This window comes from Scardinius erythrophthalmus (assembly GCF_964197995.2).
Source record: "Scardinius erythrophthalmus genome assembly, chromosome: 1".
Classification (NCBI taxonomy): domain Eukaryota; kingdom Metazoa; phylum Chordata; class Actinopteri; order Cypriniformes; family Leuciscidae; genus Scardinius; species Scardinius erythrophthalmus.
In genome coordinates this window covers 49464604-49487926 of record NC_138221.1, presented here as the reverse complement: position 1 = coordinate 49487926, position 23323 = coordinate 49464604, and the positions used below count along the sequence as shown (strand labels likewise).

At 37.1% G+C, this 23323-nt stretch overlaps 2 protein-coding genes across 5 annotated transcripts in view; both read left to right on the top strand.

Moving 5' to 3' along the window:
- The first annotated feature begins 472 nt into the window (after positions 1-472).
- On the top strand, positions 473-20371 carry rhot1a (ras homolog family member T1a). 4 transcript variants are annotated; one of them, XM_081367369.1, is made up of 21 exons: positions 488-861; positions 2113-2171; positions 2260-2341; positions 2497-2540; positions 2630-2683; positions 2820-2872; positions 3414-3522; positions 4115-4216; positions 4374-4472; positions 4642-4750; positions 5092-5212; positions 5372-5456; positions 5818-5963; positions 6068-6168; positions 6245-6375; positions 6450-6533; positions 6621-6743; positions 10851-11053; positions 12104-12226; positions 17398-17544; positions 18949-20363. In XM_081367369.1, exons 1-21 carry the CDS (start codon positions 825-827, stop codon positions 19064-19066), a joined length of 2130 nt encoding a protein of 709 aa, XP_081223495.1. In that variant the 5' UTR covers positions 488-824; the 3' UTR covers positions 19067-20363. The 4 variants fall into 4 exon arrangements, with proteins under 4 accessions (XP_081223498.1, XP_081223495.1, XP_081223496.1 ...); XM_081367370.1 differs by lacking the exon at positions 17398-17544 and having other exon boundaries at positions 18949-20371; XM_081367371.1 differs by lacking the exons at positions 17398-17544; positions 18949-20363 and adding an exon at positions 14178-14378.
- Positions 20372-20515: 144 nt separating this feature from the next.
- Positions 20516-23323, top strand: part of LOC308692042 (uncharacterized protein) — a 3787-nt gene continuing 979 nt past the window's right edge. Inside the window, exons 1-8 of the mRNA XM_081367725.1 lie at positions 20516-20603; positions 20837-20914; positions 21143-21175; positions 21281-21367; positions 21607-21704; positions 21798-21928; positions 23003-23110; positions 23288-23323. The exon at positions 23288-23323 is cut by the window's right edge and continues 27 nt beyond it. Of these exons, the coding sequence (XP_081223851.1) occupies positions 20529-20603; positions 20837-20914; positions 21143-21175; positions 21281-21367; positions 21607-21704; positions 21798-21928; positions 23003-23110; positions 23288-23323 (646 nt within the window). The 5' untranslated portion in view covers positions 20516-20528. The remainder of the gene's footprint in view (positions 20604-20836; positions 20915-21142; positions 21176-21280; positions 21368-21606; positions 21705-21797; positions 21929-23002; positions 23111-23287) is intronic.

Genomic DNA, 23323 nt, shown 5'->3' with positions numbered 1-23323 from the left:
TTTATAGTGAAGTAATGAGATAATTATTAATCTTCACAGGAAATTAGATTTGTTACAGTAGCAGCATCCACGTTCAGTCCTCGCACACAGCCAACAGCGATCTATCTGCCTGACTACATTCCTAAAACAAAACTTTTGCTCAAAACAAACTGTACCCTATAATATATTAGCTAAAACATACAATAACCCATAATAATAATACTAAAAACAAATACACAAACAAAATTTTACTAAAACATATTCTACCCTATTATAATAATAAGAACATAGGTTAAATATATATATATAAATCATACAAAATACCCAGTGTAATAGCAGTTTCACAGATAATAGTGACTCTAGAGGCCATCATTCTCATCTCAGCAAGAACTGTTTTTCCTTTCAGCGGGGGGAAGTTGACACGCGTTTCCTCTCCAGTCCTACAGGAGACGGTATAACATTATAACTGCGAATGTTGTAATCAGAAATGGTCAGTGCGAGGAGATTCGCGTTTGTCCGTAACTGTGTTCCGTAGTTACCGGTTATTATTGGAGGTCAGCCGCCGCTGGCATGAGCTTGAAATGTGAACCCAGAAATGTCATGAAGTGAATCTGAAGAAAGCAAGCAGTGCCTTCATATACGCAGAAACGCTTTGTCTAAATGGCATGAATTGTCTCTGTGTTCAATTGGTGCGAACAGATGTTTTATACAGACTGAGGCAGACAGGAGTGGATCCGTCCGTTTTGCCCTACACAGGCCCGCCTTATTACATATAGCAGCAGGATCTGTGATCCGCGACAAAGGACTTGTTCAGTGTTTACTGTGATCACATTAAAGTTGCAACGATGAGAAAGGACGTGAGGATATTACTAGTCGGAGAACGTAAGTGAATTAATCCCATGTCTTCCTGTTTTATCATTTGTGTTAAGTTAGCAGGCTGCAGTTGCTGAATTGATTCGCATATCTCTAAGTTAGTGAGTCGACATGCGCTGCTGTTCACTATTATTTGCACAATAAACCCCTTTCATTCTGTATTTTATCTTTTTCACAATTCTATTCATTCCAAACACAATTCACAGAGCAATTCTATTCAGCCATTTGGGACAATATATTGACGAGTGACAGAATGAAACAACAGGGCCAAGTTTCTAAGCTCTGTATGTTTTTAAACGTTGTCTTCAGTCATCCAACATCATGCTATATTAATCTACATGCATGTCCACTCGAAGTAAAATAACTGAAAAAACTGCAGTTTTTAATTATCATAATTAACCAGAACAGCAAACCCTGACATGAAGAAGGACACTTGTCCTTCATTCATGTTTTGTTGATAATTTTAGTTAGATTCACCCTTGTTTATCAGGGTTATTTATAGCAGTTTTAAGAGCAACTCTCAGGCATCGACTGAAGGAGCTGCCAAAGTTTAGATAGGTCAGCCAAAATAGTACGTGTCCATGTAAACGTACCGTTCACCAATGCCAAAACATCAAGCTTCAGTGTTCTGACAACTTCAGTCATAATTGATATTTTGACATTTCAGCATCTTACAAGTGTTAATATTCAGATAGTAACACCAACCCATTGAGAGCATTAGCCTACATACTGATCACGGGATCAGTACATTTGCATTTTTGGAAATATCAGAACCTAGGTTATTTATACTTAACTAAAACCATAAATTGTCACTTGAAATAAAATAAACTTTAACTGAGAATACTTAGACTTTAACTAAAATGAAAATGGGGAAAAAGGTCATTCAAAATGTTAATAAAACATTTTTACTACTTTCTCAATGATACTAAAATAACACTGACCAGGACTTGTTCATAAGCTTTTCTTTTTTCAACATTAAGTTTGTAGGTTACAATTTACATAGATGTTCATCTCCTTTTTAATCACCCTTTTGTTGTTTGCTTGGTCATTTAAAATGGTCCTGTGGTGTGACATAAATTTTTTAAAGTAGTCTTGCAATTTGAGGCCATACAAATGCAAATACAACAATTCGGCTTTAACATTGCCAACTGCCCCTTTATAAGGGCACTCAAATCTTGACAGGCATGTTTCTGGGAATCATTTAGTGCTGTGAATAGATCTAGAACTCAACGGTCACTTTGGAAATCCTTTTCTTCACAGCCAAAGTGGGGAAGACCTCCCTGATCATGTCACTTGTCAGTGAGGAGTTCCCTGATGAGGTACTCATTAAACTAACTTTATTTTAATAAGCCAATTTTATACTTGCCTAAATACATTCACTCACTTGTATTGTGTATCTCATTGAAGGTTCCTCTCAGAGCCGAAGAGATCACTATTCCTGCTGATGTTACACCTGAGAGAGTGCCCACTCACATAGTGGACTACTCCGGTAAGGATGCATGATCACATTTCTCTGTATGATGATGAGATTCATAAAGCCTGCATCACTGTTCTTATATAAATATTAATATGCAAACCTCTACCGACAAGGTTAATCCTCTGGTGTTTTGTGTGCTTTCATGTTTCATTTTTTTTATCCCACAGAAGCAGAACAGTCAGATGAGCAGCTTTACCAAGAAATAACAAAGGTGTGGCTTGTTTTAGTCTCTTTGATAACACAATTTAGTTTGATTTTATTGTTTTATTCACCTCCCTAGCATTTTCTCTCTCGGCACAGGCCAATGTTATATGCATCATATATTCAGTAAACAACAAGAAATCTATCGAAAAGGTAAGTTTTGTTTCCGTGTATGCCAGACTAATTTTTCTTTCTTTCTGTAGTTACCAAACCAAATACATTTCTTGCTATTTAACTTCTGATAGTCTGAAATGTTCTGTTGTGTCTCGTTATATTGGCTTCCCTGTAGGTGACAAGTCATTGGATTCCCCTCATCAATGAGAGGACGGATAAGGACAGCAGGTGTGTGGCTTCCTGCCAGGTTCTTGAAGGCCTCGGGCCTCATGAATGCGCTTTGGTCTTTCTACATGCTTTTAAAAATAAGAGTCTGTATTCTTTCTGCAACAGAATTAATGATAAGTTAACATTAATTGATTAATTATAACATAATATAACAATATATAATCTGTATTGAGATGTCATGTACAGTAAAAATGAGATGCACTGTATTTTTGGATGATTATATTTACATAATATAAATATGCAAATATTAGATAAGCGTCTGGTAAATAAATACATGTAAATAGTTATTTGACAAGCTGTTATTGTCAGTAAAGCAAATATCATTAAACAATAACAATTGTTTTATATCGTTTTTTTATTAATTTTATGACTTGTTTACTCCGTCCTCCCCATGAAGATAGTCCTCTGACTGATTGACAATGAAAAAAAAAAAATAAATCCATGTACTTCCCATGTAACAATTGCTGCTTGTTTGAAATTCTGCCACAATGCCCCACAGAAATGTACCTTCAAGGACTGTAATCAGTGTTTCTTGCCACAGAGTACCATTGATCCTGGTGGGGAATAAATCTGACCTAGTGGAGCACAGCAGCATGGAGACCATCCTGCCCATCATGAACCAGTACTCTGAGATTGAGACCTGCGTGGAGGTGAGAGATGCTCTCAGTCTGAAAAGTGATGATGTTATGTACATGCCTCTCCAGTCCCTATGAGATGAGGCAGTAGTGCTATGGAGATTCCTGCTTTATTAGAGGCATTGGTTTCAGTCTGAAAGGAGAGACAGAGCTCTCACACTAAGAGGCCAGTGAATGCAGATCAAATCAGTCCGGTACTGCAGGGTGTCTGCTAGTTATTGTTTGATCAAAAAAAAAAAAAAAGTCACTGTCCCTCCAACATTAAAATATGTTAAGTAAAATTCAAATGCATAAGTATATGACTCTATACATCACTAATGATTATTTGTAAAACTTAACAATAAGGTTCCATTTTAACACTGAACAGTCGTATTTGTATTAACTAACGTTTACAAAGATGAATAAATACTGTGACAAATGCTATTTTTAGGTAATGGATTCTTGGGTTGATATGGTTAAAGACCCCATCTTATAAAGATCAAAACAACTATTACTGAGCGCTGTTATATTAAAGTTGTTAGCATAGTAGAGTAAAAGAAATGCTTGAAAAAGACATGCTGTACATCAGGAAAGCCAATCATGGTTTCATTTTATTACACTTTCTTAGTGTTCAGCCAAAAACCTGAAGAATATCTCAGAGTTGTTCTACTACGCCCAGAAGGCCGTTCTGCACCCAACAGGACCTCTGTACTCTCCAGAAGAGAAAGAGGTAAGAGATTTAGCACTTCATTATTACTTCTGTTGGACCTGAATCTGGCCTCTTTCTATTGCAAAGAAGCACATGAGTGGGTTTGATCCCTACATCTAAAAATCCAAATGATCTGTAATGCTGTGTAGTAATGAGTTTCTTTCTGTTTATTTTCCAGATGAAGCCATCTTGCATCAAAGCACTTACTCGCATTTTCAAAATATCAGACCTTGACAATGATGGCATTCTGAATGATAATGAGCTTAATTTCTTCCAGGTGAGAGCATGTTTCTTCAGCACTTTGTGCTCAAATTACTTCCCCAGATAAGTGACAGGAGAGGTTGATTACACACACAGCTGCACAAACTGCACCTTAATGAGAGTGAAAGAAAATTGTTATATTTTCTTAAGCAATATTGATGATGATTGGTGGTTCTGCCTTGCAGAGAACTTGTTTTAACATACCCCTGGCACCTCAAGCGCTGGAGGACGTGAAGAATGTTGTGCGGAAAAATATGTCAGATGGGGTAAAAGACAACGGCCTCACACGGAAGGGTGAGCTGAGTAGAAAGGCAAATGCCACCGGCTTTTAATATCACAGTGATATTTGGCATCCCATAGATATATAAAAAATTATGATTAAAGAGAATATTATTTTTATTATATATTTTAATTGTATGAATACAAATCTTATATATATTTTAAGTATATAAATAATTATTTTAATATATACTAGTATATAATAATGTTAGATAATGTAATTATATTTTCCCTGATGTTTTTAAGTTTATAATTTAATGTAATAAATGTTATAATATAAATGTTATATGACATTTTTTTAATTCGTTCATCCATCAGGTTCTGTTTGTGTCTGATGTGTGTTCTCTGTTTTCTAGGTTTCCTGTTCCTTCATACACTCTTCATTCAGCGGGGAAGGCATGAGACCACATGGACCGTGCTCAGGAGGTTTGGTTATGATGATGATCTGGAGCTGACACAAGAATACCTGTTTCCACTGTGAGTCCCACCCCAAATCCAGTACTTCACCTTTAAATGAATCATGCCACATAGCTCATAATCTCTGATTGGATCATTTTTTTTGCAGATCTGTTGCGCTGCCCTGGTTTTTTAAATATTCAAAGAAATGTTTTCTAATGAGGTCAGTTGTTTTTCTAGGTTAAAAATACCCCCAGACTGCACCACAGAGCTGAACCACAATGCCTACCTCTTCCTCCAGAGCGTTTTTGACAAGCATGACAAGGTGAGCACAGCAAAATGCCACTGAGTTTCCCAAATAGCTGCATTTGATAAGGACAGCTATGTAACTTGAGTTTGAATAAAGACCTTCTATGATGAATGGCTTGGCCTTTTGTTTGCATAATACAAAGGTGTATTTTACAGCACCTAAAAGAAGAACATTATTGTGGTCATTCACACGCATTCTTGCATTTTTTATAAGTTGGCATAAGATGCTGAAAAAGTAGCTAGACTACTTAGTTAAAGATGCCCATATGGCGCTTATTTTATATAGAAAAAGCAATACAAAAATTGTTGGTGAACACTTAAGAATGCCTTATTAAATGAATCTCTTTTTTTTCCCCCACCCTAAATGTTTGTGTCAGGACCGAGACTGTTCCCTGTCTCCCGATGAGCTGAAGGATTTGTTCAAGGTCTTTCCCTACATGCCCTGGGGTCCTGATGTCAACCACACTGTCTGCACCAATGAGCAGGGCTGGATCACTTACCAAGGCTACCTTTCCCAGTGGACGTGAGTGCAATCCCGCAGGATTTGAAGATGGAAACAATGACCCTTTTGATTTTTGCTGAAGTCATTCATTCAAATGTTGAACACATAATTTATCTCCATCTCAGGCTAACAACATACCTCGATGTGCAGCGATGTTTGGAGTACCTGGGTTATCTTGGTTACTCTATTATCCAAGAGCAGGAGTCACAGGCAGCCGCTATAACAAGTAAGTGTGTTTTAGCATGTATCTTATCTTCATTCATTTATTTATCTGTAAGGCTGATTTATTTATCCTTGTGCAGTCACCAGGAATAAGCGCATCGATCTGCAGAAGAAACAGACCCAGCGCAGTGTTTTCCGCTGCAATGTCCTAGGTGCTCGGGGCAGCGGTAAAAGTGGCTTTCTGCAAGCTTTCCTGGGCAGGAACCTTGCGGTGAGTACAAATACCTCACAGGAGCGTCTAGCGTTTTGACTTTGATTTTGACTTTCTCCCTCTTCATTTTGCAGCGTCAGAAGAGGATAAGAGAAGACCACAAGTCTTACTATGCCATTAGCACAACTTATGTTTATGGACAAGAGAAATATCTGCTCGTAAGTCAAAGTTCTTTTGCTTTTTACACTAATATATGGTAGTCTTCATGTCTGGCCAGTGCTGATCAGCGGTTCTTTCTCTCTCAGCTGCATGAGGTGCTGCCAGACTTTGAGTTCCTTTCTGAGGCTGATATGGCTTGTGATGTTGTTTGCCTGGTGTATGACATCAGCAACCCGTGCTCATTTGAGTACTGCACTAAAGTCTACAAGGTCAGTATATTTTAAAATATGTTTATTGCAAGACTTCATTCAATTTGAAATTAGGGATGCAACGATACCATTTTTTCAGAACCGATCCGATACCAAAAATTCTGAGTATCGGCCGATACCGATCCGTACCGATACCAGCGCAGTTTTTTTTTTTAATCAAGTAGAATTTCTATAACACTGTGTTGAACTGATAATAAGAACTGAAAAAAGAAAACCAACAACAAAAAATATATGATCATAATCTGACATAAATGCTATTATAAACTAGATTAATGCAGCAGTAAAATTTAGTTTAGAAAAATCACGAGTGCACAATAATTGTATAAAATCTGAACATTTTGTGGAAAAAAAAATGTTTAGTGGGGAACAAATTAGAGACAATAAGTGTAACACTAAATCTTGTAAAACTTTACACATTGCTCTTTGTATTGTTGTAAAATGCATTCATGAAAAACAAGATAAAAATCAAAAATAGCAATTATTTTATATCCTACTATAAAATTTAGACATTTTTTAAATGTATAGCACAGCTGTTTAATGAGGTAGCAACATAATAGATAGGACAGAACAAGAACGGCTATTGATAATCTTTCATTGCGTCACTGTATTATGATATGAAAGGCTCCAATACAGTGTGGCACAGAGCGCTTATGCGCATCCCGAGCGCAGAATGATGCGCTTGAAGCAACATGAGTCACAGCGCGCAGCGCGTCGAGTCCGCATTGAAAACATAGACTGTAAAAAATATGGACAAAGCGTCTGTGACGTCACCCATAGACTTTCTGAAGAACGGGTTTGAAGCCGTTTATGGGGGGTATGGGCGGTGCCATCTTGGAAAATCTTGGGAAATCCTAACCCCGCCCACCTTCTAACGCAGCGCGCGTCACTCAGCTCGCTCTGCTACTCCGGTTATCTCTGTGTATATTTTAGGCAACGAAATATGTTATAAAACACCATACGAACTCTTTTCGTTTTCATTTAAAGAAATCTTAAACATTATAGCCACACAAATGTGGTTCAGGCAACGCATATTGATTATATTTAACTGCACATAACGTTTGCCTATTTATGAAAAAACTAAATATAAAACACAAACCTGCCTCTTTTCATTTTAAATATAATATAAAAATATTACACATTTTATGGTCCAGGCAATATGTGCATTTGTACTAAACAACAGATTTTGCAGTAAACAACATTACAGATCATCTTCGTTGTATTAAAATTTAAAATGACAAAACTCAACCCAGCCTCTTTTTGTTAAATTTCAGTTTTATCAATATTAGCCATTATAAAAGTATACGTAAAAGGTATAAGAAGCTATACAAATAAAGCAAACAATTCAGTCAAACATACAAAGTCAGCTCTCTATAGTCTATACATCGGTAAAGTTAAATAGCTTATAAAGTTATGAAACTTCCCCTCAGCCAAAACGATTGCCCAGGGAAAAAAATTTAGATTCACGAGACCAAAAATCGCCCATTAGATATACACAAGACGATATAGATATACACAATATCTCATGTTTAACCACTAAAGAGACGCCAGAGTCCGCGGCATTGGCGGCAAACCTCATAACGTCAAGCCGATGTAAGACTGCTCCAGGTGGGGTACATGAGTGCCTAGCGCCCGGTCATCGCTGGATCAGCTGGATAAAATTTTCATAAATCTTTAAATAAACCACAGATTTGAGCTTTAAACAACTACATTCTCGCCTGAAAAACTCTTAAAACTACATTTCATGATACATAAACAGTAGTATTATATGTCAACTGTATTAAAAAATGGCGCTTCTTGTTGTCATTCTCCGTGGCGCTGCCTTGTCAGCTGTCAATCAAGCTGTCACTCAAAGTTAACCACGCCCTTATTGTCATATATTTTATATCTAAATACGATCTAAACTAACAAGTTAGAAAAAAATTCACCCCCCTCACAGTTGTCAGGCACTCGGAAGCTATCGGAAAATACAATAAAAGTCCATGGGACCAACTTGTAAAAACATGAATTTATGCTGTGAAAATGGACATTTGCTCCCTTTTGGGACCTTCCCCTAGCGGATTTTCGATGTATTGCAGTTTTTCGCACTTCCGGGTAGGCTTCATTTTTCAGATCAGAATGTTGCCGCTTGATTGAAAAGTTTAAAGCACAAAGAAAATACATATTGATGCGTAGTGTATTATACAGTATCTATCTATGCAATAGTCTATTCAGCATTTTCTTTTAACAGTTTTAAATTTCAGTTACTGTGCGCGTGAAGAACAAATAGTGCTCTGACTTTACTCCAGTGTTGAGATCTAACAGATATCCGGGGCAGAAAGTAACATGATTAAGGTATACAGCAATAAAGTCTAGCAAGATAAAGTTGTTTTATGCGAAACCATAGACCTTTATCTACAGATCAAGTATAATAATAGTAACATTGAATCATCTTGGAGAGAGTTTCATCATGTTAACTGACGTAACCGAACGCGACGCGCTGTTTGAATGCTGAATGAAGAATGATTGACAGGCGCAGCTGAGGGAAACGTTTACGTGATCTTGAATTTAACGACTTAAATATTAATTTATATCTCACATTATACTATATAATGGCTTCAGAACACTTATAATATTGTGCACGAAAACTTATGGTGCTTTATAATGTTTGTGTGCCTTTTGTGGGGCTTAACAATAACACTGAATAGTATACGCACAATATCGGATTTGGATCGGCCTCGTCTGACCGATACCCGATCCGCCAAAAATGGCAGTATCGGAGCCGATACCGATACTGAGTATCGGATCGGTGCATCCCTATTTGAAATGGTGGTTTCAGTAAGTTATGTTGCTGAAATGGGCCTTTTTTGTAAACGTGCATCCCAGCTGTAGATTGTATATGTGCAGTAGCAATAAAACTATGTATTGAATTAGTGTCAAATTAATTTTAAAGCTACACTGTGTAATTTTTTAAGTTGATTCTTAGCAAAAAACACTTTGTTCTTTCAAAAATATATGTGCTCATTAATGTGTAATTACTTCTACCAACTAATCAAGTATTCTCGTAAGCGTAGAATCTGCCATTTAGAATATATACGAGTGAGTCGCTCGAATGGCGGCAGCCATGTTGCGCCTCCATCTTGAAAATACATTAGCCAAAGAGGGACATACCTGGAAATTCAAGCTCCGCCTTTCGCGTTTTTACACTCAGTGGCACCGTGACAAATGCGAGGGGGAGATTACTCGCGACTGCCAGCAGATTTGAAATAATACGGCCACCGTAGGAGTTAAAACGCCCTCGGAATGGAAGGGGCTAGAAAGTAATATAGTCATAAACAATTTCACCGCTAGATGGGAGAAAATCCTACACATTGTAGCTTTAAAGTTTGAATGTCGTCGTTATTGTGGGTTTCTTGTATGGTTTTCTTGGGTTCATATAAGCTTGGAGAAGGGTAGCTTAGCATGTAGCATATTCACTTGGCTACTTGTTCTGGTTATGTGACATAGCCTATGTACTTTAGTGAAAGTCACTTTAGTAAGAAAGTACATAAATGTAATTGTCATCCACACACTACCGTTCAAAAGTTTGGGGTCTGTAAATTTTTTTTTTTAATGATTTTGAAAAGTCTCTTATGCTCTCCAAGACTGCAATTATTTGATCAAAATACTGTAAAACAGTAATATTGTGAAATATTACAATTTAAAATAACTGTTTGCTATTTTTTTTAAAGTTATTTATTCCTGTGATGTCAAAGCTGAATTTTTAGCAGCTGTTATTTCAGTCTTCAGTATCACATCTAATATGATGATTTGCTGCTCAAGAAACATTTCTTGTTATTATCAGTGTTGAAAACGGTGTTCTTTGATGAATAGAACATTTACATTTTTATTGTGAATTAGTTTAAGTTAAAGCTTGACTGGAAGGGTCAACAATCTGATGGTCAGTTTCCACTGGATTGACATCTGTGTGTACATGTGTAGCTTCTTTCCTACTGTTCAGGATGAGATTTGGGGAAAGAATCGTGCTTTTGCTTGCATCCTTTAAGCTCAACAAAAACGCATAAATAACTCCAAATATATGTTGTTATGCTGGTCAAGGATTTTTTTTAACACCTTGATGTCTTTTCACAGAAACACTATATGGACAGCAAAACACCCTGTATGATTATTGCTGCCAAGTCAGACCTGCATGAAGCGCGTCAGTACTACAGCCTGTCCCCGTTGGATTTTTGCCGGAAACATAAGCTTCACCCGCCACAGCTGTTCACCTGCAACACAGCCGAAGCACCCAGCAAAGACATCTACACCAAACTCACCACTATGGCCATGTATCCGTGAGTATAAACTGAAGCCCCTTCTTTAACCCGACCAATCTACCCCACTGACTGCTACTCCTGTTAGATTGTGATTGGCTCCTCCGGCTCTCCCTGCTCATCTCTTTTGTGTTTGTCTATCTAGTTATCGTCTCCTTGTGCTGTTAAAGCTGTTGGGTAGGTGTCATATTAGCAGTATCTTGGAAAGCTGTTTCATTGGTGCGGTTTCGGAGACATTCAAGTATCATTTGTTCCATGGTCTTTTACTGAAGTGCATAATATCAGGGAAAATGGTTCTGTAGTGGCTGGTGGTGATGAAAGTTATGTTCTTTCCTAAGGCTGTGTACAAGAACTTTGTTTTAAATAACTGATTTTGAAAACAAAAAATATAATTTTTTATGGAAAAGGCTGTGTGTGTGAAAACACCTACTCATGGTCCAGTTTATACAATACAGAGTACTTAGTTTTTGGTAAGCGATTCTTAGGAAAGAACTTTATAAGTATAAATATGTAATTCAAAGTATACATTTATTTTTTAACTGTCTTTATTCATATTTATTTTTAGTTTTTTGGTAGGGCTGCACAGTTTGGCCAAAAAAGCTGCTCACGTGTAAATGAACCGTGTGCTTCCCTCTGAGACGTCCAGTGCGAATATTTATAGAATTAAATTGCAGCCTATGCGATTTGATAATCATGTCATATCACAATTTCAGTTTTATTTCACTTAATCGTGCAGCCCTATTCAAGCTTTTTGCTTGAGCTTGTTTTGCCAAGTTGTATAGATCTTTCCTTTTATATGTTTGGATTATGATGTTTCAAGTCTTCCCAGCATACTCTTTCTTTTCCTGTTTTTTTTTCCCTGTTTTTTTTTCCTTTTGCGTAACTTATCAATAGATTGCCGTTTTTCCCCACAATTCTCTTCTCCCAGCAAATGAATAGTTTTTTTTTTTCTTCTTTAAACTGTGCTTACCTCCCTGCGCTACTTCATGTCCAAGCCCAAGTGGAGGGTCCAGCTCTCTTGGAACTTCGTCACGTGATGCTGATTCTTCTTGTCTGTGTGTGTTTCTGCAGCCACGCCAAGTTACGCTGCATGTGCAGCTGCAACAGGTGTACCTTTTGCATCTGTCACAACCTCCTGAACTCTGAGCTGGTGCGCTCTGTAAAGGCCAAAATCTACAGTGCAGTTCTGAACAGGTCTCTGAGTACAGCTCTATATACCACCACTCTCTCTCTTCGCTGGGCGATCTCTAATCTCGGCTTCTTAACACCCCTTTATTTGCTGTTGGCCTGATAGGTTTACATTGCATATCCACAGAGGGATGTTGGGAAATTTTCTGTCTATATGTTAAAATGATGAAGGCTGTGTTATTTTAAAAGTTTCTGTCACTGAATTTATCATAACTAAAGTAGACTGGTTGGCCAGAATAACGCATTTCATCCAGACAAGGCCTAAACATGGTTTTATAGCAGCTCTTATTGATTAACATTGTATTTGAAACTAGCATTTTCTATATAAGTATCTGTGATGCATTTGAGGCATGATATCGAACTGTCACTTCTGCTTCAGCCTGTGATGCATCTTACCAACCGTATCTTAACCCAGTTTGCAAAGTGCAGACTGAATATTGCTTGTGTGCTTGAGCTTAAGACTAATGTAAACCAAAGTACAACTAGAGATGAGAATCTTTTTTTTTTATATATAAAACTTGTTCACAAAAAAAAAATATATATATATGCATATGTATATATGTGTTTATGTATATATATATATATATATATGTATATGTGTAGATCAAAAGGGACAGTAAAGACTTTAACATTATTACAATTTATTTTACTTCCTACTAGTATGAACTTTAAGCAGCACGACTGCTTTCAACATTGATAATAAAACTATTTCTTAAGCATCAAATCATATTAGAATGATTTCTGAAGGATCATGTGACACTGAAGACTGGAGTAATGATGCTGAAAATTCAGCTTTGATCACAGGAATAAATTACATTTAAAAAAATTATTTTAAATAAAATTCGTTTAAAAATGTTCTCCGTCCACTTCAGCGTTTTCAGGAGTTTTCTGACGTTTCAGTGTGGATGAGAAACTTTTGGAAAATGCCTGAAAACGCTAAATTCACCTTACTGCGCATGCGTAAAAGCTCACTGAGATGAGACACAATATTGGTATAAACATGAATATCTATTAGTACAATATGTCACATGACTAAACTTACATCATCGTTTTTAATAATTCCGTTTTGACAGTCCACACTACAATGTGAAAACTGCGTTTTCAAATTTATCTGCTTTGGAGAGCGTTTTCATGAATGAAAACACTGTCTCAGTGTGGACGGAAGGCCAAAACGGAGAGAAAAAGATTTGTTTTCAAACGAAAACGTATTAGTGTGACAAGGCCTTATTTCAAAAATCTTACTGATCCCAAACTTTGTATGGTCAGAATCATAAATGTTAAATTCCTTATGATTTCCATTTCTAGTTCAAATGTCATGCAGCCTTGTTTTCTTTTATAATTCCTGAAAATGGATACAGTTGTTCTCAAACATGCCATAAACATTAAAAACAGATGTTTATAAAAGCATCCTTTAGATTTTGGACAGAATAAGACAGATTTGCATATGTCCTTGTGTTGTGATGATGTTGAACCCTTTTCTCTAGTCAGTTGAGGTGGATATGCAAGCTGTAAATCTGCACTAATTCACTCATCCTTGCTTCAGGGTCAAATGTGGCCGCAAGGTTCATATAAGCCTTTCATTTTTGGTTGCAATTCTTACTGAGTTATTTCATACTGAGCAGTTGCTCTCTTAGATTTGGTAGATCTAATCTTTCTTACTGCCTATAAAATGTAACACCAGGTGAAATGCATGGGTGTGAGATACGAGTATGAGTATTATTTCCTTATTCACATAGTTAAGAATAAGTGATCATTATGTCTAAAGTTAGTGCATGACTAAAACAGTGTTATTGTATAATAAAATTTTCTTCTTAGCATATGCCTTTCTTACACCTCTATGGTTTTTAATATCATGCTAATAGTGCATTTGGTCATTTGGTTAAACCTTTTTTAAATCAAAGTCCTTATGTCTATTAAATGTAATCTTGTAAATTTGTTTTGTTCTGTCCCTCCATAGGTGTTCCTTTTCATTTGTTTGGCTGGCTCTTTTCATCTTTGTTTTGCATCTCTTAACATTATGTTAGCAGTCCCTAATGGAGTGTCCCTCTTCTAACCATGTCATGTTTCTCAGCACTAATTAAGAAAGCTTCCTCATGACTAACTGTTCATATGCAGTGATTTGACATCCAAGGGGCTTAGTTTGTGTTGCATTGTGTCCGTATTTGAATGGCTAACATGTCTAACCCGTTGCAGCAAATGTATTGTTTCATCTAAAACATATGCTTCTCTTGCCATTATTGTTTGGTGCTTTGACGAATAGCCCCCCCCCCCCCCATTTTGTTCTCGTCAATGTCGTTGATAGTCATTGTTTTATAGCCAGTCTGATGTTTAAGATGTGTATGGTCTTTAAATTCAGGTTATTTATTGGTTGTCCATGCCGCAGTGCTCAGTAGGTGGCAGAAGTACATTTGATTTAAAAAAAGAAAAAAACGTTGTATTTATATATATATATATATATATATATATATATATATATATATATATATATATATATATATATATATGGCAAAATTTACAGACTTTCTGCTGTTTGCAATGAACAAATCAAACAAAAGTCAACACAACAAATGTTTCAAGTGGTTTCCCCAAATTCAACTGAAAACGCAACTTTTAATGACCTCTACAGTCTCAAAATTATTCAACCCCTTCATGGAAAGCATCTTTAGTATTTAGTAGAACACCCTTTTGCTGTTATGACCTGCTGCAAACGAGATGTATAACCACACACCAGCTTCTGGCAGCGTTTCTGAGGATTATTAGCCCGTCCTTTATGAGCAATGGCCTCCAGTTCAGTAGTATTCTTGGGTTTGTGTACTGCAACTGCCACCTTTAAATCCCACCAGAGATTTTCTATGTGGTTCAAGTGATGGCCACTGTAGAATCTTCCAGGACTTCTTCTGCAACCAAGCCTTGGTGGAATTTGAGGTATGCTTGGCATCATTGTCCTGTTGGAAGGTCCAATGACACCCAAGCTTTAGCTTCCTCACTGACGGCATGACGTCCCGATAGTTCAATAAATCCATCTTGCCTTCCCCGCTGCAGGTTTCCAGAGCCAGAGGATGCAAAGCAGTCCCAGAGCATCACAGAGCCCCACCATGCTTAACTGTAAACCTAACTGGTCTTTTAAGCAGATGCTTCATTCTTCTTCCTCCAGACATACCGCTGATCCATAGGGCCATTTTATTTCATCGCTTCACAGAACAGAATCCCAAAACTTCTTTGGCTTAGTTATAATTTTGAGCACTTTTCTTGTGCTTTTGGGTCAGTGGTGGTGAACGTCTGGTCTTTTGCAGTCACTCAAGGGTTTTTCTGAACCTGCCTTCTCAGAAATCTGGTTACAGCCATTGATAGCTTCCTTTTTCTGCCCTGTCCAAGTAGTGTAACCACTACTCCTTAAAGTTTTAACTTGCTAACTATGCTTCCAACTGTGTCTCTACGAACATTTAGTGCCTTAGCTATGTTTTTGTATCCTGTTCCTTTTTTGTGAAGGGCAATTATATATTCGCTTAACTTGTCTCTTAACTTATTCTATTCAGGGGGTTGAATAATTTTGAGACTGCAGAAATCATTAAAAGTTGCATTTTCAGTTGAATTTAAAACCACTTGAAACATTTGTTGTGTTGAGCTATTTCAATTACTTTTGTTTGATTTGTTCATTGCAAACAGCTGAAAGTCTGTAAATTTTGCCAATAAACATGATTTGCAATGGGCGTTATATAATTTTGATTACAACTATGTGTGTGTGTGTGTATATATATATATATATATATATATATATATATATATATATATATATATACATACATCGTAATCTCACACACACACAGGGTTTGGACAATGACACTGAAACACTGGCAATGAGTGTTGGAGGTTTCACACCTATATAAGTGCGGCCTGGTGGCCGATCTTCAGTGATTTTACATTACATCAGTAAGATCAGAGTGTGAAGGTTGAATTAGCAGAGCAATAGCACAGCTGTGTGGGAGACATATCAGAGTTCAAAAGAGAAAGGGATGTCCAGCTATTAACCCGGAATATATACAAAAAGCATAAAACCACAGCTGCCCAACTAACTGCAGAATTAAATCTGCTCCTCCTATTTCCACCAATACAATTCATTGGGAGCTCCACAGTCAATATTCATGATCGGGCTGCCATAGCCAAACCTTTGGTCACTCATGCCAATGCCAAATGTTGGTTTCATTGGTGCCAATAGTGCAAATCTTGGGCTGTGGACAATGTGAAAATGTATTGTTCTCTGAGTCCACCTTCACTGTCTTTCCCACATCCGTGAATTATGCTGTGGAGAAGCCCCAAAGAGGCTTAACACCAGAACTGTTGCTGCCCAGTGAAGCACGGGTGAATCAGTGATGGTTTGGGCTGCAATATCATGGCAGTCCCTACTGTGCTTGATGGGGCATTCAAAAGCATTCGTTACTGCCAAGAACTCCTGAACCATTCCGGAGAACCATGTGCATCTGATGTGTCAAACATTGTATCCTTATCATGCTGTGTATCAGCATGAACCAATACACACTGCAAGATTTGTGACAGAATGGTTTGATGAACATGAATGTGAAGTTGAACATGGCCTGCACAGTCACCAGATCTAAGTATTTTTTAGCCACTTTGGAGTATTTTGGAGAAGCAAGTCAGAAAACGTTTTCCTCCGCCAGCATCATAGTGTTCTGGCCACTGTTCTGCATGAGGAATGCCTCAAAATCGCTCTGACCACTGTGCAGCACTTGCATCTGTCATTCCCAAGACGAACTGATGCTGTATTGGATGCAAAAGGAGGCCCTACACCATATTAATAAATATGCCATGTTTCAGTTTCATAGTCCAACCCATTTGTGTGTATGTATATGTGCATTTATGTATATATGTATATACAGTATATGTATGTACAGATATATTTAAAATAGACATTTAAAGTGGCATTCATTGCCAAGGTTAAAAACATACAAATCATTTGTTAAAATGGAAAAAAGCATTTAGAATTCCCAGTATGTTAGTTTTTAGTGACATGGTATAGTGGTGAATATAGTTTAATAACTATATAGTGGTGTGCAAGAGTTTGTATGTTTACAGCATGTGGTGAGCAGTGGGGTATGTTGGGGTGGTCCTGTCAGGTGTGCGGTTGATGAACTGCCATGCTGTGTGCATGTGTGTATAAGGTTGAGATCTTTTATACAAGATGTGGGCACGTTTCTGTTGGCTGACGAGGAGTCCGGCCTCACCCATCAGGTTCATGCAGTCAGCTTTGTAGAGGACTCTGTCTACATGGAGTCGTCTGTTGACCCGTTTCTGCCCGTTTGTAACAGGTAAAGACCCCCTTCCTGGGGTACAAGGTGCCAGTGACACAGTGGGATTTTAAATGGGATGTTAAGTTCAAAGAAGAAATCTTCTTGACCAGTTTACAGTCAGGTGGTTAAATAAAATTAATTTCTTCTTCACTTTTATTTATTTGTTTTTCACCACATCCTCAAGGTATCTGCAGATGTCTGGTTGGAATTCTGCAAACTACTCTGTATTATTTGTTGCTTTGTGAATGCCATATCACCTTAGGTTTCACTCAAACAAACATTGCTATGATAAGCCTTTAAAGTTTTGTGTCTGAACCTGGAATTTGGATAGGTAGTGTTGAGCGGTCTAACCCTTCTGGATGCCTGTTGGGTGAGTTTAACCTCACAAGAAACCTCTTGTTCCAGTAGTGTTTCTCTCTTTCGCCCCTGTCTTTACCGTCTGAGCAGTGTTCTTTAAACATTTTTGGCTTTTTGCCCCTGAAAACATTAGCTGACTGATTCCTGCTTTCCCATGCTGCCTCTTTTCCAGTTTCAGCAGCTCCACTCTCATTGTATATTATCAGATGTCCAAAAGTAAAACAAAATTCAATCGTATTAAGTATAAATCCTACTGTATGCTTAAATGCCTTTAAATGGAATTAAAAAAACCCAATATGATCAAATAAATGTCTATCACTGTGAATTTTAATGAAATATCAGTTTACATTTCCAAACATTCTTTTGCCATTAATTGTAGTAATCCAGTGAGATTTCTTTTTATTGCACAAGGAGTCTGACAACAGAAGGTATGAACCACACAGAGATCCACACTGATCTCACCATCATCGAATCTGTCTGGGATTACATGAAGAAACAGGAAAAAACTGAGACAGGCTAAATCCAGAAGAACTGTGGCAATGTCTCCAAGACGCTTGAAGAAACCTTCCTGCAAAGCTGCCTGAAAAACTATGTGCAACTGTACCTAGGACAAAAGCTGTTTTAAACGCAAAGGGTGGTCGCATCAAATATTGATTTGATTTAGTTAATAGAAGTTAATTCATAAATAAAATCTATGACATTATTTTTGAAAGCATCCTCACTTTAAAGCAGTTTTACACAAGTGCCTAAAACCTTTCACAGTACTGTAGCTTAGCAGGAAGGTTTCTTCAAGCATCTTGGAGACGTTCCCGCAGATCTCCGTGTGGATCATACCGGCTGTTGTCTCACTGGATTATTACAATTATTGGCAAAAGGAATGTTTGGAAAGTAAACTGATATTTCCTACTGACACACTACAGCAAAAAATATAAGGAACTGGCTTAAAACCTTTTTGTGTGTGAAAATACTACCTTGCCAATTCAGACATTTTGTCATATCTTACAAACCGTATGAGCAGTATGTCTTAACAATCCTGTTGTTTGTCTTACTTTTGCTTTTCTACAGACACATGACCCAAGCTGACTTGAAAAACTCTACGTTTTGGCTGAGGGCGAGTGTCGGTGCCACCGTGTTTGCTGTTCTTGGCTTCGCCATGTACAAAGCTCTCCTCAAGCAACGGTGATCAGTGCAACCGGCACGTTACAGCAACCCAGGCCCTCTTAAAAAAACTACAAAACCCGTGATCCCTCATTCCATCCTTATTTCATTTAGGACAGAAGATTCCTAGAAATAGTTAGCCACATTTTGTATAAAAACTGCCTTTCCCAAACCAAGTGTTATAGGAACTCGCCTCATCAGCCGTGTACTGGAACGGGACATCTACAGTATGGCAGGAGCTGTAATCGCGTCCTCTGCTGATCCGACAGAAGGTTTTTATTGATGCACACTTATGTTTTCCTCAGGTCAGTATAATTGGTGTGACCTATATTGAAAAGAGACAGCAGAGCGTCAGGATTTACTCTGATAGGTGAATGAACTCTGTTTATATATGTAAATATCTTACTGGACGTCATAAGATTGTCTCTAGCTAGTGAACAAACCATATTTGAACTGTATCACATAGACACTCGTGCTTTAGGGAGAAGCACTGAAACAAAGCCATTTCTCAAATGTAAAGGTCATTTTGCTCTTAGCACATCACAGCTGTGTTGATTAATTTATTAGCCTTTTCTATGTTGTTTTTGGCATTGCTTGAAACATGCATAGAACAAGGGATTCTTTTATGCAATATTTGGTTTTTATTTAAAGTTGTATTTCTTTTCTTTTCCATACTACCTTTATATATGGCCTTTATAAAGATTATGCACAGAAAAAAACTTTTTATTTTCTGTAATGATATGGTATAACTAGGTTTGTTCCAAACCAGACTAAAAAGTTCCTCCTCACTACATTACAAGGACTGTATGAAATTCTTCCCAACTAACAATCATGTAGAGACAAAGTCATTTTGTTTGTCTAATGTTTTAGCTCTTATGCATATGTAACTTTCAATGCAATGCTCTCTTGTTCAAAACCATGGGATTGTTGCACTTGTGGGTTTTCAAACATTTACAATACATAATTGTGTGAATAAATCTGCCTGTTTCCTTCAGAGACACTGTGCCTACTTGAATTTTACTTCCTAGGCATTTTTTTGCATTACTATATGCTCAAATAATTGTCTCCCCCACCCAATAATAGTTAATTAATAATAATTTTGCATAAAATAAATTAAGCCTATTTATTTACCTTTTAATTAACTTTTTTATTTTAAGACATTTTCATGGTAGTTAAATACATTGCTGTGAAACAAAAACTACTCAAATAACATTACAGTGAATATTGAAAGTTTTTATGTGATGTATAGTTTTTTTGAGTATTATCACATTATAATGACACTTACTGAGTGCGTAAAAATGTAATAAAATTGAGAACTGCAAAGCAAATGAACAAGAACCTCTCCCATATTTTGGCATTTGACTGAGGACAGCATCTCTTTATTCTACAAAAATCTAAAGTGAGGATGTGACAGTTTCAAGGGGAAGTCATGATGTTGATTTACATTTATGATAAAGTGTGAACACTTTCAGCTTACAAAACCAAGCATGAGCATGTCGACTGGAAGAGGAGTGCCGCCTCCGCTCTGCCAGGGCTTTTTGAAGAAACGGAAAGACAAAATGGTATGAATATAATGTACATATTGCTAGTGTTTAATGTCTGTCATTTGGAGGAATCATTAGTCTTTTAGACAGTCTAAAAGGTAGTTGCGGAATACTTATTTTCTTATAATACTTTTAAAGTAGTTCTAGTTGTTTCATTTTATACATTAATTTGTGATCTAATTAATACTCATTACATAATATATGCACCTGAGGGATTCTCTTTGCTCAGTAATTCAATATATTTTCCTCAGAGGCTTCGGTGGGTGACATACTGGTTCAGACTTTACAATACAACACTTTTTTTCTACACTAGAAAACATGGGAGTGCTGTAAGTATTTAAGTGTTTGATTTAATATTATTACAGTGAATTTTAAATGGACCTCAGAGGTCAGACTTGAAGATTGAAGTTTTTTGTGTAATGTGTGAGATAAAAAAAAAAAGATGGACCACCTGTTGAAGACCTCTGCTTTAAATTTAAAATGCAATTTACTGCCGTTTCGCCCAATATTCTTATTGGTAAGGTTATTAATCTATTGTTTTTCTTTGACCCAAACAGTTAGACCTCAGGGGACAATATTACATATATGAGGTAAAGTTGATTTGTAATATTATCTGAGTGTGATTGTGTAGATGCTGGTAAACTGATCAGAAGGCCAAATAAGTGCTTCCTTATGTTAACAACATGGCTTAACAGGTTCAGTCTGTGCGGGAGGTAAACAGATCGGAGAACAATCGCTATCTATTTGAGATCACAATGAAAAATGGGAAGAAGAAAATGCTGGTGAGTTTCAATGTTAATCAGGAGAGTGTCTACAATCTGTGTTTGAGGATGTGGTCTGCCATCACCCACATGTGAATAATGTTATTTTGTTGATACTAAGACAGGACTGTCATAATAGTTTCGTTTAAAAAAAAAAAGGAACTTGCATTGCACTGTGAGTGAAGGAGTTATGAATACCCTCTTTATGCCTCTTTTGTCCATAAACATTTGCAATCCATTTGTGAATTGTGTGCTAATAGGCTGCGGATACAGCTGATGTCAGGCAGGAGTGGATGGACCAGCTCTGGAAAGCCATGCTGCTCAATGGGCCCGACAGAGCTGGATCTGTCTCCAATGGGTACCGCTGCACTTTAAGACGCTTCATGTCAGTTTTTGTTTTTGTATGAGATTTATAACGCTCTGAATGTGTTGTGTGTGTTATTGAGATTAGGGAGCTGGTGCCAGATAACAACCCTGAAGCTCGGTCTAGCCGGTGTGAAGAATCAAATACTGAGACCGGCAGCACTTCAGTGAACAGCAGATGTCTCTCCACTGGTCAAGAATCATTCCAGTCCTTCACTGGTATGTCCCACATTCATGATACGACTTTCTCCAGTTCCACTTCCTGCTGACTTTTAATGGTTTGCTGTAATACCTTCTGTAATTTAAAGTCCCCGTGAACCGGAAGTTGCAAACGACTTTTCTCCAGTGCTATGACGTATTTCCCAGTGAAACGGAATATTGAACAGAGGGCAGGGTTTTACTCTAGCGCTCCTCCTCTCCATCTCTGCTCATAGCAGACTAACGGTTTGAGGGGAGTGGTTACGCGTTGCCCAAACCAATTCCTCAAACCTACGTCATCGGAGAAGGTCCTCCAATGCAGAGGGGAGGGGCATTTTCAGATTTTGATTAAAGATTACCATGGTAAAAAATTTTTTTTAAAATATTTTCTTGCACGGATTAATTGTTCACCACAAGACTAGTAATATGCGCTAACAAAGTAAATAGGGTCAATTTTGATTTCATGGGGACTTTAAAACTGTCACTCTTAAAGTTGACGTGGAACAGAATTTGTGATAGTTTTTTCTTCCCTATTGTGTCTTATTAAAGTTAAACAGCTTCTCAAACAAGAAAAAATGTAGTGTGGAACTTGATTTTGTCCATCGCGAATTGATTGGATTGTTGGATAGTGGTGGTTTGTTATTGCTGTGACCTCATGTGAGTGACAGGTTGTCCCACCATCACGTCGAGCGAATGTTGATCCAAGAGGGAGGGGAAACTTATTAAGAATTGTAAATTTTGGTTTCATGGTGACTTTAAGTGTAATAATAAAATGCCTTTATTATATTGTGAAAAACAATATTGCGTCAAAGTTTTGGTGTAATGGACTTTCATTGGAGAGACTTGAATCTCTAAGGTTTCATTAAAATATCGTCATTTGTGTTTTGAAGATTAACAAATGTGTAGTAAATTATGATAGACCTTTCATTTTTGGGTGAACTATAACTTTAAGATATTCTATTTAGCAGATTAATATTCTTGTCATCCTTGTGTCTGGAAAACATCACAGTCAATAAATAAATAAATAAATATATAACTGAAATACATTTATGAATGTCTATGAAGAAAGACTCTTACAAGAATTTGTGTCCTCAGATGCTGATGAGACTCAAGAAACTCTGTACACAGACAAAGAAATGGAGCAAAGCACTGAGGAGTTTATACTGAATGACTATGAATATGACGTTCTACCATCTCGAAAACGTGTGTATAATGAACTTTTTTCATAAATTCTTTGTGAAATATAATATAGGATTTCAACTTCGAATGTCCACATGTCTGCATTTAGGTTTGCCTTGCCAGCTGTATACTTATTCATATATAATATTGTTTGAACCTATTACTCTTGATAATTGATTGATTTCTAATGATTGATTGCAGTTGCTGAAGAAGTCATCTATGACACTCCCCCTTCCA

Excerpts from the sequence above, each read along its gene's own strand:
- rhot1a (XM_081367369.1), top strand. The coding sequence starts at position 825 with ATGAGAAAGGACGTGAGGATATTACTAGTCGGAGAAC. Across the intron at positions 5,457-5,817 it reads TTTTTGACAAGCATGACAAG|GACCGAGACTGTTCCCTGTC; the intron begins GTGAGCACAGCA and ends TGTTTGTGTCAG. Across the intron at positions 6,744-10,850 it reads ACTGCACTAAAGTCTACAAG|AAACACTATATGGACAGCAA; the intron begins GTCAGTATATTT and ends GTCTTTTCACAG.